Source organism: Rousettus aegyptiacus, unplaced genomic scaffold, assembly GCF_014176215.1.
Source record: "Rousettus aegyptiacus isolate mRouAeg1 unplaced genomic scaffold, mRouAeg1.p scaffold_m13_p_1, whole genome shotgun sequence".
In the NCBI taxonomy this organism is placed as follows: domain Eukaryota; kingdom Metazoa; phylum Chordata; class Mammalia; order Chiroptera; family Pteropodidae; genus Rousettus; species Rousettus aegyptiacus.
In genome coordinates, this window is record NW_023416284.1 from 110,034,875 (window position 1) to 110,054,325 (window position 19,451).

At 35.9% G+C, this 19,451-nt stretch overlaps 1 protein-coding gene and 1 pseudogene across 23 annotated transcripts in view; one reads left to right on the plus strand and one right to left on the minus strand.

The window, feature by feature from the left end:
* The window catches only part of DST (dystonin), a 398,831-nt gene that overhangs the window by 118,103 nt on the left and 261,277 nt on the right, over nt 1-19,451 (minus strand). For 16 of the 23 annotated variants that reach the window (XM_036230186.1, XM_036230189.1, XM_036230197.1 and 13 more), the window contains 11 exons: nt 16,112-16,240; nt 13,645-13,733; nt 12,542-12,677; nt 6,049-11,466; nt 5,773-5,922; nt 5,411-5,626; nt 5,082-5,231; nt 3,991-4,224; nt 2,594-2,746; nt 953-1,186; nt 215-481 (listed from right to left, as the gene is read on the minus strand). In XM_036230186.1, the coding sequence (XP_036086079.1) occupies nt 215-481; nt 953-1,186; nt 2,594-2,746; nt 3,991-4,224; nt 5,082-5,231; nt 5,411-5,626; nt 5,773-5,922; nt 6,049-11,466; nt 12,542-12,677; nt 13,645-13,733; nt 16,112-16,240 (7,176 nt within the window). Of the gene's footprint in view, nt 1-214; nt 482-952; nt 1,187-2,593; nt 2,747-3,990; nt 4,225-5,081; nt 5,232-5,410; nt 5,627-5,772; nt 5,923-6,048; nt 11,467-12,541; nt 12,678-13,644; nt 13,734-16,111; nt 16,241-16,368; nt 19,193-19,451 lie in introns of those variants that run through there. The other 7 variants (XM_036230672.1, XM_036230457.1, XM_036230502.1 and 4 more) reach the window with 2 other exon arrangements.
* LOC118606554 lies at nt 13,789-13,908 on the plus strand (annotated as a pseudogene).

Consider the following 19,451-nt stretch of genomic DNA (forward strand, 5'->3'; position numbering starts at 1 on the left):
AAGTTACCTTTTAACATGCCACGGAATTTAGTTATTCATTGCCTGTTCTATCTTCCTCAAACTCTAGTATGCAAGCACCAGGGCAAGGAATATATTTCACTCACTGGGGAACCCCAAGTACCTAGAACAGTGTTGGCACACAGGGGCTAAATAATAAAAACTATATGCTATGAAAATAGAATTTTACAATAGCATTATGTTTAAGATAACAAACCTTAACTTTCTGGTATTGCTGGTTCAGATTTTCCTCAGTGGTTCCGACCTGCCCATCAACATCGGTTTCCAACAGGTTACCGTTGACTTCATCCTCTTCTCCAATCGCTGACTTGCCATCACCTTCTTGAAAATGAGTCCCATTCTGTTCAATTACCTGTTTCTGTTTTATCCCCATCCTTCCTGAGTCTTTGTCAACATCTGACAACCAGTCCAAAAGGTTTTCTATTTTGGTTTTGCTCTCTTCCAGCTGCTTCACGGCTGCAACCTAGGGGAGAAAGTTCACAGTGGGCATTCTGAATACGAGCCGCGGCATTAGTTTGAGACACCCTAGAAGTAAATATTTAGATCATTTAAAATTAGAGTGGGGGTACTAAAAACTGACACAAACTGAAAACTGAATACACTGAAATTAAGCCTTAGAGGAATAGGAAGTTATTTTGAAATTTCTACTGTTCCTAGAAGTACATTTCCAAAATTTCAACCATAACAATAATTAATGAGTCCCTGTACATTTCACCATTTCACAATCCCACTTAAAATTTTTTTAAAAGATAAGCAGAGCCGATTCTTCAAACGTTTTGTAGTATTTGATCAATTATAAACCTGGAAACCTAGAATTCCAGACCCTGGTGTTAATTATTGCTTACCACTGTCTAATATCACTTAATAAATCAAGATGCTGTGGCACTAATCATTTTCAACAAAGCAACAGTGTACCGCATATCTGAATAAGGACCTTTTCAGTTTCTTCCTTGATTGCTGTTGTCACGACTTTATCCAGCTCCTTTTTCGACTGCTCCGCCTTTAAATTAAGCTGTTCACACTTTATCTTAGCTTCATTAAGTTTCTGTTCAATCAAAGATTTATCTTCTTGTGACAGCTTTTCACCATTCTCTTTTAAGAAGTTCTCTGTGTTCTTCACTATTTCTGCCAATGCCTGTGCACTTCCTTGCATATCTTTCTGTAATTCCTTGTAACACAAAAGGAAAAAATCTATTGTTACTACTTATTTAATTTTTTCAGAGTTGTAATTCTAAAAGAGGCACTGAGCAGAAAAGGAGATTGTAGCATGTATAGACTGAAAAGGCATATTCAATATGTTAATTTGAGGTGGTTTATTTAAATCACAATATTTAGTATAAATTGAAGTCTCAAATAGCATTAAAGTATGAGATTTTCATGTTTAACAAAGAGATGTGGTTTATAAAATATTGCAAACAATAAAGTATTTAGTATATAGGCTATACATATTGGCACATGCCACAATTTTTTACATTATATGAGCGCATTTATAAAAGCTTTTAAACACGTAGTCATATTATTCATTCTGTTTCTAAACATTTATTTTTTATTATATATTTCTCAAGAAAAAAACAAATAGTTCTCTAAGTTAAGAGCCATGTCATTCCTAAAATAATTTCTATACTAAGATAATTTCTTTTAAACACCAGAGCTCTATAATATGTAATGTTTGCTTCTTTGCCTTGGCTGCTAGGAAGCTCAAAATTAAGAAGTCTCCTCAGCAGTTACAGCTTTCCTCTGTCTAAATATGTCTATGCAATTTTTCCTCTTCTCTTTCTCCTTTACTTTGCATTTTCATTCTCTATATTGTACTGTTTGAGCTTTCATATTATTTTCCATATCTTTATTTTAAGCTTCCCTGAATTTTTCTGAGAAGCATTTAAGTTAAAAAAGATACTACTTATTGAACCACTACTATGTAACATTAATTGTGCTAGTCACTAACACACCATATTTACTTAACTCTTACAATAACATAGCCATGAAATTATGACCAATGAAGAAACTGAGGCTAAAAATATTAAGTTATAAAGCTAACAATGTATAGAGTGTGGAATTTGGCCAAGAGCTATCTAGTTACAATGAGAATGTTCTTTCTTTTGACACCAAAATAAAGCATCTTCATCTGTCCTTATTGTTTGTTCTTTCAATGAAAAGAAACAAATTACAGAGTAAGATGAGGGAATAAGAAAGAGCTAAAAAAAAAAAAAAAAAAGACAAAGAACCCAAAGTGTTGCCTGTTTCACCTGATTTGCAAGTGAGTGGATGGGCCTTAAATGGATACAAGTTTTAACTCATTACCCAAGGTATTTTTCCGGTCAAACCTCCTTTATATCTTCTGCACTCAACATCTCACCAAAAACCAGTCAAGAAAAATGACTTGGCTTCCGTAAAGTTGGAAATGTAACTCTTATATAAAGTTTATAGCTCAGGAGGCCCAGGGGGTATCTAAGTATGCCTGGCCTCAGAAAAAACTAAAATGATTGCTACTTTTCAATAATTCTAACTTCTTTCCAAATAATAGCAATCAAAATTAATATCAACATAGACCCACTGATGCAAAACCAAATTCTACCTCTTGCTTGGACTGGTACTTCTTTAATTCAACTGTGCCGTCTCCAATCACAAAGGCTTCTTGGTGGCCAATCAAGCGATTTTCAGTTTGGGTAAGGAGATCACATATCCCTTGAAGTTTTTCTTTGTACTCCTGCTGACGCTCTGCCACAATCTAAGGCGGAACAAAACCAAAGCACCTTAAGTGATGGTCATAAACACAATATTGTGAAAGTTCCTTATTAGAACACATTTTGCAAGATTCCTCTAAATAAGCTTTTCTAAGTATGCTGTAAACATGATAGCAGTGGGGTACAAATTGAGCAAGGTGACACAGAAAGTAAGAGCATGTCTCATATACATAGAAAGAGATCATGTTTGGATGAAATTGCTCAACAGAATACTGGCCATGCACATATGTAAGAGATGGAACTTCTGACCGACAGGAAGAAACATTCCATTTTCTTAAGCTCTTGAAACCTGCGACACACACAATTAATTCTGTAAAAGGATATCAAAACAGAAGTTAGTCGTGATTTGTCTGTTAATATATTCGAATGTGTATATAGGTTATCATGCTAGGGACAATGCCTGGGTGCTTCTAGAGATAATAAAAAGAATATTTCATGCAATATTTTTACTTAATCACTATGTCTAATTCCATTCCCTCCTCTTTTTTCATTACCGATTGTATTGAATATAATTAGAGTGATATATTCTAAGAGATTAAATAAATCTAATAGATTTATTTAACAAGTCAAATTTGTTGTGTCTTTCATTTTCCTATTAAATATATACACACACTAGTTATTAACCTTACATCCAGAGATCATGCTTACTAGGAGCCTAACACATGCTGGGCAAGGTACTGAGTGTTTTATGTTTATTTTTTTTAGTCAATGCTCACAATACTACCATGTAAATGCTGCTACCATTTCCAGTTTACTAATAAGAAAACTATGGTTAAGTGACTTGCCCAAATTTACATAATGAGTGAATGGTGCAGCTGGGATGTAAACTCAAACAGTCTGGCTCCAGAGCCCACGTTCTGAACTGCTGTGCCATACCAACACCCAGACAAATACTATACCCATAACCTTCTTTATTCATATGTTCATTGATCTATCCCTTGAAATTTGAGTACATCCATATATCCTACTCCTAGAAAAAAAAAAGTGAAGACTCTCACCTGAAAACAGTAGTTTCAGGGAGTCATGAAAATTAAAATCAATATTTTATAGCATTATATGGAAACCAATATTATTACATATTGAAGAATCTCTATACTATGCCCTGTCCATTAACTGCTTCTCCAGAAAAATCTTTCCTATCATGCCATAATCCCTGGATATCTGCATTATAGGTTTCACTCTGAAGAACTAAAAACAAAGAATTCCAACTTCACAAAGAAAAGCAAACCTTCTGATCATCAAGATCTTGTTCTAGCTGTAATTGAGTCTCTAAATGTTCCACCTGGGTAGTTACTGATTCCTGTACATCAAGAAAACACTTCTGAGTTGTATTTAAGAGCCTAAGCAGTTGTTTGCTCTGGTTGGGAGACAGATCTTGTGCATATTCAGAAATGAAGAACTGCACATCAAAGGCAGTAGTCTCCAGCTGCATTTTGGTATGTCCAAGGTCTTTTAACACATTCTGTGAAGAAAGCAGTACAAGTTACCAACAGAGAGTTAAGCCATAATATACAGTTTACATTAATAATATTTATTTTTAAAATGCTTCTTACATTAGGGACTCAAGGTTTTACTGATATTCTTACATTTTTCATTTAGTCAAAAATCTATTCATCATCTAATAAAAATGGTAATGATGAAACTATTTAAATACTGTGGTAATTAATATATAAGATAAACCCTCTGAGAATATTTTAGCCTTGCTTGCCACATCACGCTTAAAATGTAACTCTGACAAAAGGTAAAGATCCAATATTAACACAATGAAGGAAAACATCAACATTAAAATATCGCTTGCTAGTATTTATAGTATCCATGTAAATTGTGGTAGCACATAAACGAGACCACGGGGAATCTGAAACATAAATTAAATGGGCCACAATTTCAGTTTTCTGACTCAGAAGCCAGAAGCCTGTCATTCGTGAGGCATGCTGTTCAAATTAAGAACTTGGGAAAAAAAGGGGCCCTGATAAAAATGACTAATACATAAATACCACTTATACTGTGATGTATTTATATGGATAATTTATACTATTATGAATTTAACTAATGTAAAAATAAATGCATAAATACAAATATCAACATGTCGGTGGCAGTAAGAGTTTGATAAGGCAGTTGGGACAGCATCAGAATGACATCCATAAAGTTGTGATTATTTTATAGTTGTCTCAACTATGAACAAATATCTCGAGTGACCAAAAAAATAATAATAATAATAATACTTTAGAGCTTTAGCAAGTCAGATTTTTTTCTAAACATTTATTATATTAAATCCGGAGCTTTTTAAATGTGCCTTTTCTTATTTATTTTGATACTTGCCTTGAGAAACTCCAAACTTTTCTTTACATGTTCAGTATCTCGAATATTCACAGTGTCCATATCCTTCACAGATTTGCTCTTCTCTGATATCCAATGTGAGAATGACTTAAGTTTGCACAGAAATTCTTCATGGGAAACTGCTAGTTTTGACTAGAAAACAAAATTGCTCATTTATTTCTGCCCACAAATTTCAAATTCCTACAAATGATGATTCTGTTTTAAGGGGTTAACACCAAAAATAAAGTATTTCATCTTATGACTAAATTTTTAAATAATCAAATTTTCTTCAAATCTCAAATTTGATCAATGTGAAGCATTCTGTTGCCTACCATTTCACAGTCAATTGCGAGCATGATGTGTTTCATTCTTTCTGAAGACACATTGCTGAGGGAAGAAAAGGCATTCTGTAAACTTTGGTGGCTTATCCTCAATTCTTCAAAGTGTCCTCTGGGGAAGCCACTGGGAAGAGCCTTTAAAAATTCTTCTGCTGACTTCATGTCTTTTCTTAAAATAACAGCAATTGGTGCCAATCCCAATTCAAATGTCTGCAAAAAAATACATATTCCACAACTATTTAGTGAGAAACGCTAATGGAACCAATATTTGAAACATAATAGTAAAATGCTATGCTTATTTTTCCAAATTAACATCAGCTGACTACCATCCATAATAGGCATTAGACAATTCTTACCTCTAACTGTTTAAGTTGGTTCTTCAAAGCTTCTAGATTGTTATCCAGAGATTCTTGGTTGTCTAAGGGAGGCTTCATATCTTGAAGCAACGCCAGATACTCGTGCATTTTTGATGTGTGCTGTAAACACTGATGTAACTCATTGGAAAACTAAACACAAATTTGGATATTTTATTTCATTAGTCTTTATGAAGGTTTTTAAAGCAAATAAAATTACAGGATTATCCCAAAATGTTTCATGCAGCTACTTCCATATAGAATGTAAAGTCAACTTACTTGTTCAATTAAGCTATCTCCAGAAGTCATTTCTTTTGACCCTGAAATACATTCCAAACGGTTTGGGAAATCACTGAATTGTTCCTCCAGCTTCCCATCTCTTGGCAAGACTGCTGCACACACAGTAGAGTTTTCTGGTCCAATTTCTTTCATATTTTGTAAATTAAGGGAACCGTGGTTTCCTTCTTTGCTTTCAAGCTCATCAAGAATCTGTTGCTTTTCATTCACCATCTCAGAAGTAGTAGATGATTTTTGATTCAGGTCTCCAATTCGTTCTGCTTTCTCTGAATATCCATCAGCAAGCAGTTTGTAGAAAATATTTTCAAGTTGCAGTGGAAGTACTTTAGATGAAACACCTCTTTTCTCTAGATCATACTCCATCTGAGTTAAATCTTTCATCAATTCAAACACTCCTGTAATGTTCTGGCTATTCTGATTTTGCTTAAGTATATCAAGGAGAAGCTCAGACTTAAGATTTGCAACACACAATGGGTCGTCTCTACTCTCTGCTCTTGGTTCTGGTGAATTATTCGTGGAAGAAATTCCAGCGGAGTCACTGATCTTACAGTCGCTGGGCACACTAGATGCTTCACTCACCAACTGTGATGCGCTAAACCTTTTAATTAAGCTTTGAATTAAAATTTTAGTGTCTGCACAGACTGAATGTTCTCCAACCTCTTGAGGATTCACATGACCTTCTTTTAATCTACTTTTTAAGATGTTCTTTACATCCTCAACAAACACCTGAGATAATTCAGGAACCCGAACCTCCTTTTCTGGGAATCCCGGAGAGAAGTCTTCTTCTTTTTGTGGCTGTTGATCAATTATTTCTGTCTTTTTGTTAATTTCTAAGAATGAGTAGTCAGTGCTTAAAGTATTACTTATTTCATTTGCACATAGTCCCGATGATACAAAGTCAGTATTTTCCCCAAGGTCTTCCACATTTCTAAGAGGTAAAGTTGAAAATGTGCTTTCATTCCTTTCTGGTGTGAACTGAGGAATATCCATCCCTCCTTCTGAGAGACCTTCTTTAGTACAGAGATCATTCCGTTGAACCGTCTCATTTAGAGGTGAATCTTCTTGGGTAAGGGTGGCCTTCTCTTTTGCATTATCAACTCCTAATTGTAAGTGTTTTTTCATGGGAGGGGAAGCTATTAGAGTATAGCTTGGGGTATCTTCATTTGGTTTCAGTATGTCTTTTGCTTTTACATGTTTTGCACAATGTTTTAAATAAGTAAAGAGATCAGGCTCTTTCTCAGGTTTGTCAGTTAATAAATCTTTCTCAGTACTTGTATTCCCTTGAGACAATATAATGTCTGAAGTAATGTCACTGATCATTTTGGAAACCGATGAGTCAAATATTTCTTCAAGATTCTCAAATTGGACAGGACTTTTACTAACCATTGTTTGTAGACTTTTTGGTTCATCTTTGAGAGTTACAGTTGCTTTTTTAAGGCTTCCATTTTGATTATGTTCTTCATTGTCTGTGCTTTGCAGAAATGGAAACTGACTATTAACTAAATCATGACACTCACTTGTACTTTCATTAGGCAAAAGTTTGAGATTTTTGTTATCATCTACTAGGCCTTCTGTAAGCCCTTCTCCTTTACCTGAGCAAATTTTATGAATTGATGTTTCATCTTCTATTAATGTATTGTTTTTGTCATCTCCCTTTTTAATTAGCTCTCTTCCATTCCCTTGACGATCTTTAACAGGTACAGAGGCAGAGGATGACGAATGGCTTTCCTCAGCAGGTTTTCTTATTAAATCTGGCTCAGAACAAATGATTTTATCAAAAGATGAGTCAACTTGATGCATCACATTCTCAAAATATTGATTATCTTTCATAGAATCAGCAGATTCTGGCCCTTGAATCAACTTAACCTTTTTGTTCACTACATCATCACCTAATTCGGAAGTTGAAGTGATATTATTATGTAAAATACCTACAGGGCCAAGGGTGTGTTCTGATTCAGTGTCTTTAATGATAGGCAGCAATATATCCTTAAGGGCCATTTCATGATTCAACAGAGTTTCTTTGCTTTTACTAATAAAATCAGTTGTATATTCTGGAAGATTGCTTCTTTCGGTAACTAAGCTACTTTTACTACTTGATTCTAGTTGTAAAACATCTACACTTTGCTGTTTTTCTAAAGAACTGTAATCGTCCTTTTTATCCATGAAAGCCATTTTATCAACACTTTGATATTGATGGCTGGTCTCCTTCTCATTCGTGATGGTAGAACACAACTGGATATCCATACCTTGGGCCTCATCTCGGCATGTGGGCTTTTCATTCTCATCTCCTACTCCTTCTTCTTTATCATCATCATCATCATCATATTCATCATCTTGATTACTGTCATATACATAATCCTCATAACTTTCTTCATTTTGCATAGAATCTAAATGATTAGTATCAGATGTAAATTCTTGTCCAGTTACATACTCTTTTCTCCCTCTCCAACAGCAAGTGTCGTCAAAATTTAATGAAGCACTGATGCTCTCTTTTCTTCTTACAATTTCATAATCAGTCAGTGAGCCAGACTCAGCACCCACAAGGTTATTTGCACTTTCCCTTTCTGATATGATTTCCGGCAACTGTTCATTGACCTTGTATGAGCCAACTGAATTTGAATGTATTCTTTCACCAGGATCTAATTCAGCTTTCTCAGTACCTATGACAAAATCCTGAAGAGACTGTGCTTTTCCCCTCACACTTAAGCTATCAACTAGTTGCCCCTGAATCACCGCAGAATTTTCATTCTCTTTGGAAACATCATAAAAAACATCACCAGGAGAAGCAGCCCCATCATTTTCCTTCTGCAGCATATCATAGTCCTCAGGTTGCAGACAATCACAATCATCATCTTTAAGAAGTAGAGAATCATGGTCATCATCTTCAAACAAGGGAGTATCATAAAAATCATCATCGCTATCAGTGTCTGTCTCTGTGCCACTCTGGTGCTCATCCAGTAGTGATGTTTCATAGTCACCAGCACTGACAGTTTCTTCAAGCAATGATGTGGTGCACACCTGAGATGCACTGGCATTATCAATATCGCCCCTTGAAGCTGTGGCACAGGAGTTCTCTTTGGACTCATTTTGCTTGTCTTCAGGTTTCTGCTGAGAAGCAACATGCATTTTTTCATCTTCACCATAAGTATCTGAAACATATTTATCATTGTGATATTGTACCTCAAGATCACTATAACCAATATTTAAAGATTTCTGTCCAGATTTCTGTTCTACCTGTAAACTGATGTTTATGGGTGCAATTCCCAGAAACTGGTCATGAAATTTTTCTCCCATTCTTTGACCCCATAACATGGTTTGGTCATCGGATGGCAATGTAGAGACTTCACATTTATTTCCATTGCTCTCTGTGGTGTGTACATCTTTAAAACTTCCCTGATCATTCCTTAATTTATCTTGACTTAACAGGGCACTCAGCCTGGGGGAGTAGTCAAAGATACTTGAATCCCTGTTTATGTTATCTTCAATCTCTGTTTCATTAAAATCACAGCTTCTACTACCTTTTGATTTCACAATAGAATCTGTTATCAAATCACTTGCAAAATTTTGAATGTTTTTAGAATGACTACATTCATCTACAGGTTCATGTTCCTTTGTTTCAACTTGACTTTGATTTTTACCATTTCTAGGTATGTTTTCAGAGTCTTGTCTAAACATGCTAACGTCTGCAAGTCCAGGCTGTGGACGATCTGTTGCTATTGTATTTGCCAGCTTTTCTGACTGATAAAATTCACTACTGAAAACATTATTTTCCATTTCATTAAACTCTTCATCTAAGGTATTTTCAGGGATTTCTTTATGTTTAGGTTCTCTGCAATGACATTTATCAAAACTGCTTGGTGAAGTTATACGTTCATCCTTTTCTTTACTTGGGGTATTATTCAGAAATATACCAGGCAGTCTTAAGACATCAATACATTCTTTTCTGGGTGTGTCCTCATCAAATTCTGCACTACAGCCTTCCAATAGCATACCAACAGCCTCATTCAAATCTCCATCATACAGCAAAAGTCTTTGCCCGGTGTTTGCATCCATATAGCTATTAATCATCAAATAAGACAGGAATAATTTTTTAGTTTGTTCTGAGCTCTGCGTTGCCACTGGCTCTTCTCCATCAAAATCATCCTCTTCTTGCCTGTAATCATGGACTGTAGATGGTTGGAATTTACAAAAAGAGAGCCACCTTCTGGCATTTTTACAAGCTTCTAAATCTCCCAAGTCTGGCATTTTATCAGGAAGTATTATGTTTTTTAAGATCGATGCCGTGTCATTATCTATAATTCCTAGTTGCTGAGCAACATCCAAACCAATGACCTGAGAAGTTTCTGGAATATAAAGAGCAGCTATTTTCTGCCTACCATCCAAGATTTTGTATGCTAATTCATTTGTAATCAATTTTTGCTGCAAGGAAGAAGACGTGGGAAATATTTCACCAGAGTGAGGCCAAATGAGTCCAACATAGCTTCGCTGAGTCTCTAGTACCAAAAGAGCACTGCTCGAAGTTATTAAATCACACTGGACTGCTTCATCTACAGTTAAACGTTTAGCAGGGTTTGAATGGATGATTCCACCTGTCTGAACCTGATATGTGAGAATACTGTTAGCAGTGTCTCTGTCAATCACCCCTTCCGCCATAGCTTCTTCAACAGTCATTCTTTGACCAGAGTTGCAATTGATCAGACCTCCGGAAAGAAGCTGTGCACCTAATAACCTAAACATGGTTTCACGGTCTATGAGACCTTCATGAGCCGCTCTCAGAATGCTGATGTTTCTTCCACATTTTAATGTTATTCTTCCCCCTTCTTGTGATCTGACAGGTAGAAGCCGCATCCCAGTGTTTTCCTGTAAAATACTTCTTTGTATGATATCTATTAAAGACACCCTCTCAGAGGTACAAGGATCAATAAGATCTCTGCACATATTTTGCCTTTCCAGGACTTTAGAAAATAATGCTGAGGAAATCAAGTTCTGCTGGAAAGCTTGCTGTAGGGTCAACTGTTCTCCTGTTGCTGGAATAACTAGAAAGCCTGTACAAAGCAGTATCTCAAGAACTCTGATGGCCATGGATTCTGATATCACACCTTGAGTCAGAGCATCCAGCACTGGAATTGTGTTAGGTGATACAGCAGAAATAACCTCCTTTGCTTGATTCAGTTCTGTGAGTTGGCACAGAACTTGTTCATCAATGAGGCCATGACTTTCAGCACCTTTGAGGTCAAAGCACTTTCTTAATTCTGGTGAAATTAGGCCAGAAATCATTAGCTGTGTCTCAAGCAACCTGATCCCTGTGTCATAGTCAATGAGGCCTCTTAAAACTGCCTGAAAGACTGAAAGGACTTCTCCAGTTGTCTGGTCAATGGTGCCTGCAATCACTTTATCCAGCTGAAAAGAAATACAAAATTCTCAGGTCAGTCTGTGATTCAAGAGTGGGCAGAGTTTCTTGAAACTTAGTTTGCATTTTGTAAAATAAATGCTCTTCAACATAAAAATCCTCTACTTACCAAGGCGCGGCAATGCTGTGAATGTTAGGCAGCTCAAATGCACAAGTGATCTATGTCAGTGATCTATTCAACAGCACAGGATGTGATAAAAGCTTTGAAAACAACATGCATCTGTGAATTGAAAACTTAATATTGTGTACATTAACAAGGTTAGTGAGGACACAACAGAGTAAATGATAGTGAGAAAACAGAACACATACCTAGAAGGCCATCATGCTTTCTGCAATTGGATGAGATTAGTCTACTAACATGAAAAAGATTATCAGACCCCATGCTATTGATGTTTACAGCATACAGACTTCCTCAGACAGTTGAAAACTAATGAACCAGAAAAATTGTTGCATACCCCCAAAATAGGACAAATAATGTATAAAGTATTCCAGGAGTAAGGGAAATGGATATAGAGATAATTTTTTAAATACTGAAAACTGTGTTGAATACTGTGAATGTGTATTATCTATCAAGTTATAAAAGTTTAAGGACAGGCCGAATTTTAAGTGAATTCTGTTATACTTTAACAAGATATTAGGGCATCCTCACTATAACACACGGCCCAGTATTACTCAAATAAATTTCATGGATATCTCTGACAATCAAACAAATCCCGTAACACTCCAATGTCACCTTTAGAGATGACTCCAGCTATTTTACAACATCTGCAAATCACCTAATGTAGCAGCAGAAGAATGGCTTTTAAAGAGGAGAGTTAGAAAAATGAATGATTCTTTTCTTTTACCATGCAAGGCAGAGATTAAGATGTCACAGAAACAGATGACAGCAAGTGTAAGATCGCGTTTAATAAACATTAAAATCTCCAAATACTTAAATAAACCATCCATGTTTTTTCCATGGACACAATTCAAAGCCATTTCTTTACTACTGATATATAATCCTACAATCATGCAATAAAACTGAGAATCTTGAAACAGCTTCATGTTTTAAATAAAAAATATTACCTTCTCCTCTACCTTTATATCTTCTATGGTTTGTGATTCTTGTAGTTGTTTCAGAGAATCACTAAAGAATAAATTATAACTTTCTTGAAGAGTTTTCACTTGTCTTTCCAATTCATTTCTTTCTTCATCTGTCATTCTAAAATAACCAGAAAGAATGAAAAGAGGAATGCAAATCTTCAAGTGCTCAAAATGACATATTAGACTCAATGATTTTATAACCTAGAATACTCTTCTAAATAAGTATACAGTCGTAGACTAAAATAAAACCTCAGAAACAGATTGCTTAGGTCTTAGAATGGTAGTACACGAAAATTAAAGATGGCCCTGAATACATCTAGGAATCCTTTCTTGCCAAAAAAAGAGACTGAAGGATAGGGTGTAAACTAATATAATAGCACCTCCCTAGCTTATACGAGTTTCTAAATTAACAAAAGAGAACGCTTCCGTTGTTAGCCCAACATGAAAAAGGCATAGTGAGGTACCATTACTCAAGATGGAACTTGTTTAAGCCGAAGGATGAATAAAGAGAAAATTTACAAGGAAATTAACCTGATTCTCTAAGGTACAATACAAAGTCATTACGGAATAATCCTAAGGAGGACAGCCGAAAAAGTTTCAAGAAAAGGAGAGATTCCTTCCAGGCCTGAGCTATTAGCTAAAATATAGAAAGTGCCATATCACATAAAGTAGGAACAAAATATGAGAAAATCAGGTTGCCACAGGTCTCAGCTAAGAAAATAAAGAACATATTCACACACATTTTCTAATAGGTACATCTCAGAGAGTACCACCTACTATTGAGACTTGGTTTGGAGTCCTCACAACTCACCAGCTACTGATCCTAAACCTCTCTAAGCCTGTTTTCTTATCAGTAATATGTGGGGATAATAGTACATTTCAGACTTTTGGTAAAGACTACAAGTGACTAAAAGTGACAATAAAATTGCTAACTTTATAATCTTATGTTATTACTTCACTTGGTAAGTTTGTGATTGAGTTCCATTTTAAAAATCTCAACTAAAACTTGCCCTCTTCCATTTTGCTGAACATTTTTAAGACCACTTCCCTACCTCAAATAAAAGAGCTAATGAAAACTAACTTACTTGTCTCCATGTTTAGCCAAAAACAGCTGCATGGTTTGAAGTGCCTCAGATAATTGTTCCTTTTTGGTTAGTATTTCTTCACTGGAAATCTGCAAGGTAAGGAAAACACATTTAAACTCTCCCCTCGTAAAGACTAGGCAATGAGTTTATGGCCATGCCACCCTGAACATGCCTGATCTCATCTGATTTCAAAAGCTAAGCAGGGTCAGGGCCTGGTTAGTACTTGGATGGGAGACCACCTTGGAATACCAGGTACTGTAGGCATTAAAAATAAATAAAGACTAGACAACAATAACTTTAAAAAATTAATCAAGTTCTCATTAAGACCTAAATGAGGTCTATTTTCTAGGTGACCCAACTCAATAACCCATTATTTATTATCAGCCTATAGGCCTGAGTAATAAGAATACTTTATATTTAGAATGCATGATTAAGGAAAACCTCTCTCTTTCTCTCTAACCATAATATCATCATTTTCATGAGGAAGTAATAAAGCATTATATGGTCTTTGTATTTGTCCCAACCAAACCATAAATGGAGGTTGCCTTAACACCCCAGGTGGCCAGAGGCTAAGCACTGGCCTAATGTCATCCTTGTACATCGTGGTACACAAAAATATTCGTGAATGAGGAACACTACTCCTAATGAGTATCTTCCTCCAAGCTCCAGATACAATGCTTCTTTTGAAAAAATTATGATGACAGTATTAATCTGTAGGTCTGCAGACAAAGACTAAATAACCCATTATTTATTATTTTTACTGCTAAGACTGTCACTAGTGAAAATTGCCTGTGATGGTCAGAGGAATAAAACCAAACTGTTTTAAAGAAAGCTGTTAACACTTTCTTCTAATTCCTTAGTATATCATTTCTGAATGCCTAATACCAGAAGTAAATTGTCATTCTTTTAAAGAAGCAGAAATGAGAGAAAATGATAGGCCAATGAAAAGGTATCTGTTTCCCCTGATGTATTTTAGAGTCAATTTAAAGTCTACTTTTCATGACTATAGGTAATAATAAATTCATATTAATATTTTGAAAAACATTTATTATTCATATCAAATTGTCTCCAATTCCTTTGAGAGATCAAGTGTTAGAGATTTTTATAATTTAGGTCATAATCTGCATTTTAAAAGTATCTAATTGTAAATCTACTAGGTCTAAAACAAATCTAGTAAAATTTTGGAGACAAAAAGTACACAATGAAAAAATATCAAGGGTTTATAATCCACTGTTCTCAAAAGAAACTTGTTCTAAGAAATCCTTGCTAATGTTTACATCCCTATTTTAGTTCTTTTCCTATTTGACAAGGCAGGTGGGGATATTTTAAACTAAATATTTACATAGAATAATTGAAGGATTTCATTTAAAACATCAAATGTAATTGCTTTCCAACTTCGCATTTCTTTCTTACTACGTGAAATATAGCACACAGGACTGTGAGCTAATATGGCTTTATTTCAATTGAATAATTCGGGTATATACTCAGGACTGAAAACTTCTTCAAGGGGGAGCTCCAGATAAAGTACCTCATATCATAGGGAAAATTAGACAAGACAATGAAGTTTTCCCCTATTTGATTATGTCAATAATGTCCGTCAAATGATGACAAGTGAGTACTGATGCTGAGCTAGGAGGGGAAACTAATGATAGTTAATAATAACCTCTATCATTTCCAAAGGTCAGGCAGGGGAAGGAGGGCAGTGCAGAAAAAGTTTTTGAGAGAAATGCTGCTTAACTTCTTAATAGAAAATTTAAAAAATAAAGCAGCAATTCATGCGCTATCACTAGTAGCAGCAGCAGCAGTAACACTGAAATTTATACCTTAACAATCAATGCCCTTAGAGCTTCAAGTAGAGGCAGTCCAATAGACACCATGGAGCACTGACATTTCAGGAGTCAGAGCTATCCAGCTAACGCCAAATAGTTGGGGCAGAAGATAGCCCACAGAACTAAAAAATGCATATAGGAAAGGGCAAAAATCTAGAATTTCCAGTGAATGACTGGAATACACTTTTTTATAAATTAGGTCCAGAAAGGCACAACTAAGATCAGTCTTCAAAAATGTTAACATCTTAGGTTTGTGTTTTTGTAATTCTTGAAAGTTTTTGTTTACATTAATAAGAATAAGACTGCTTACATGTATGATGTAGTGTGTGGATATACTGTGGGCACAAAACAGGATAACTCTACTCTTCGGCAATTATCATAGTAATCAAGGAGCAGATCTAACTATGAGGAAAAGCAGCACGATGTATTAGTTTACTAATAACAAGACCAGTATATATAGTTCAGGCTTTGGACTATATTGTGATTTGTTGGGCAAGTTACTTAATCTCTTTGATCTTCATTTATAATTGCCTAGAAAAATGGGGAGGAACAAGGTAAAGAATTCAACATTTAGGTGGACTGTATCATCTCAGTAAATTCCGCCCACTACTATTATTAACCAGGACCTCAGTGAATACCTTTTGCTTAGAGAAGGGAGACTTTCCAGCCTTCTCTCCATCTCTCAATGTCTTGCTGATATTTGATACCCATTTCTGTAATTCTTTGGCTTTTTCAACATGCTCTTTCTTTTCTTCTTCCAGTGACTTCTGACAGGTGTGAGTAGTAAAAAACATATTCCAGTCAATGACCACGCTATTAAATTGACCTCTCCACAGAAAACAAGAATGTAAAAATGTGTTTTCATCGCACACGGGTTACTGAGATCTTTTATTCATTCATTTAACCATGTTTATTATGTCACATAGCAGATGTACTTCCAAAATGTTTATGGTATCAAAGGAAGTTATGATTATTCCTTAATGAGCTGTCTAACCTCCCAGCTGGTAAATCAAGACGACAAATAAAATACTTCAATTTTATTGACGAAGCACTAGAAGATCAAACCTTGAATTGCTGCCTTTGCATTAGCATTACAGTCACAATTGTCTTAACAGAAAAGTATAAGACAATGGAAAGCTGAAATAGAGAATATATACACATATGTGAAAAATACATGGAATGAAGAAAACTCCTCCTCTTCCAATACACGATACACTCATAATGCTGCTTTTAAGTGTGAAGTCTAACTAGAAATTAGAGATTGTGGTAAACATTTAATATGTAAAGGTTAACATTTAATATGTAAAAAAGGTTATTATACATAGGAAAATAAAAAACTTTTTCATTTTTCAAGGCAATCTGAGACACTCTACCCTGAAGGATGTGGGAAAGAATTTATATCTCTCTCTTTGAGTCCATAGTGCTTTTTGAAGTGCTTTTTCAGTGAGTGTAAGGGATCATTTAATAAATGGGAATCCTAACATTAGGCTGGATCTATCTAGTGATGGAGAGTTCTGTTGGAGTTCAGGCTTACCCCATATCTGAGGTAATGTACTTTTATTTTAGTGTGGGCAAGATAAAAACTATGAATCTCAAAGCTAAATGGAACCATTTTAAGAGCAGTAAATCTTTTCTTAATTTCAACTTCAAAATTATTCTTTCTTGTGAACAGTCAACTATTCTCATCCCTCCAGAAATAAACAGCACTTTGAGTATGTGACACAATTACTAGACTGTGTATTCAACTGATTTCATGCTCTGGACAGATCACACCAATGAGAGAGCATCACCCCTGTGCAAAATTATTTCAACGTATCCTATTATGAAGAATAGTAGAGGCTAGAAATTCCTGTCATCAAGGGTTCAGATACTTCTAAGAGCTTAAGCCCTGTGCGAAAATCAAAATCTGCTTTTTCTAAGGCTTCTTTATACGTCAACTTTCTTTTTGTTTGGGGACATATTATATTTCTGACATATGACTTCTGATCTTTGAGTTTTGTAGCAAGGAAGACATCTATAATACCTACTTGGAGAGCCTCTTCTATTGACAACCTGGAGTGAACCTGTGGCTCTATCAACCCCCCTGTCAAGTACTGAAATTCCAAACATCTGATCCCCATTTCCTTACTTATGATATTTGCATTCACAGCTTCCACCACTGACATCACTTTGCTAGTGACGGGATGGGCGATCCCTGTCATCACTAATTCACACTGTCGCAGCTGCTGGGCAAACCCCTCATCAACAAGGCCTCTGTGCAAAGCTTCGGCCACCCGGTACTTTTTGCCTGTAAGAGGATCAATTATCCCCCCTGTGCTGACTTGGGCTTCCAGGCATCTGAGGGCAGTAACTCTATCGATCAAATTTCTGCGGGAGGCCTTTAGGACAGAGATCCTTTCTCCACTAGTAGTCAGCCAATACCCTGCAATAGGACTATGCAAATCCTTCTTGGGAACTAATCGACTCAGCAAGGAATCGGCAAGTTCTGTAAGTGTGATGAGGCCTTCCTGATACTTTTGGACCAACGCTTTGTCAACTGTTCCCTGCTCTACGGCCTCATTGATATTGAACTGTAATCCTGTTTTAGTATCAGTCAGCATACGAGAAGGATGCCCATAGGATTCAAAAAACGTGGCTTCCCTCCACTGATACTGCTGCCCTGAGAGTTCAAGATACGTACTTTTTTCAATCAAGTTTCTCTGGAAAGCCTCGTATGCAGTCAGTTCTGCTCCTGTCTTAATATCTACTACAGAAATTCTATGAGTTTTCGCTACATTGAGATTAGAAATGTTCCTCTCCCCAAAAGGAAACAGAAAGCACTGGCAATCTACGTCGAATACACACATTTGTAGTAATTCTGAGTAATACAGAGCTTGCTTGTTATTGGGATTAGGAAAAACTCTTGTGTTGCTTGATGGCTCATGCAAAAATTGTAGGATGGCATTATTTAGCAACCCTTGCTGCAGAGCAATTTCTGGAGGAACACGAATGCCTCTCACAGGGTCAATGATTCCCCCGCTGGCAATCTGGGCCTCCAGGATGTGTTTGCCTTTTTGTCTGTCAAGCATTCTATTTTCCATAGCTTGAAACACTGACAATGTCTTAGAAGAACAAGAATATCCCAGGGCTGCCTTCTCTGCCTCAAGGAGCCTAATTTTAAAATCAGGGTCAACAATTCCTTTAAGGATGGCATCTTCAACAGAATATGTCTGACCTGAGATGGGATCAATTATAAAACCTGTTGCAGCCTGAGCTTCTAAAAAGGCTAAAGCCATCATTTTGTCTATGATGATTTCCTTGGCTGCTGAGGCAAATGAAATCTTTTCTTTCGTGGATTCCAGATAAAGCCCTGCGATTGAGGTGGCTTTTGTCAAAAACTTGCTAAGAGTTTTCTGAACTTCTTCGACAGTCTTAAGACCAAGTCGCAGCTGCTCAATTGTTTTCATATCCAGAAGCTTAGCTTCAACCAACTGTCTGGCAGTCACAGTGTGCCGGAGTCCTTGGAATTTAAATTCATCATCCCTAACCGAGCATGCGTGATCACCACTGAAGTTCTGGAAGGTCTCTGGTTCTAAGCCTTTCTTAAGAAAATCTCTCTTGAGTCCACCAGATGCTCTGTACCCTTCAAGCATCCATTCTTCAGCACTGGAAACTGAGTTCTTTTCTTGTTTTAATGTTGTGACTTCTGTATGCATATCATATTGCTTGTTCTTAGCTATCTGTAACAGGAATTTATAAGATGTTAAAAGTCACCTAAAGAACATTAAATCACTTCACCCATTCTTAATCCAAATATAATTTCTAGAATGACAAAGATGAGACAAGTAAAGAAGATAAAGTTTTCAAACCAAAGAAGGTTCAGAAACAAACAATACTATTCTGAGAGTCTAATGGTAACTTCAGATGACAATTAAGGTATTAAAACAGTATGTTTTAAAATGACTGAAATAAAATTTGCACAGAGAACATGTTAGAAAT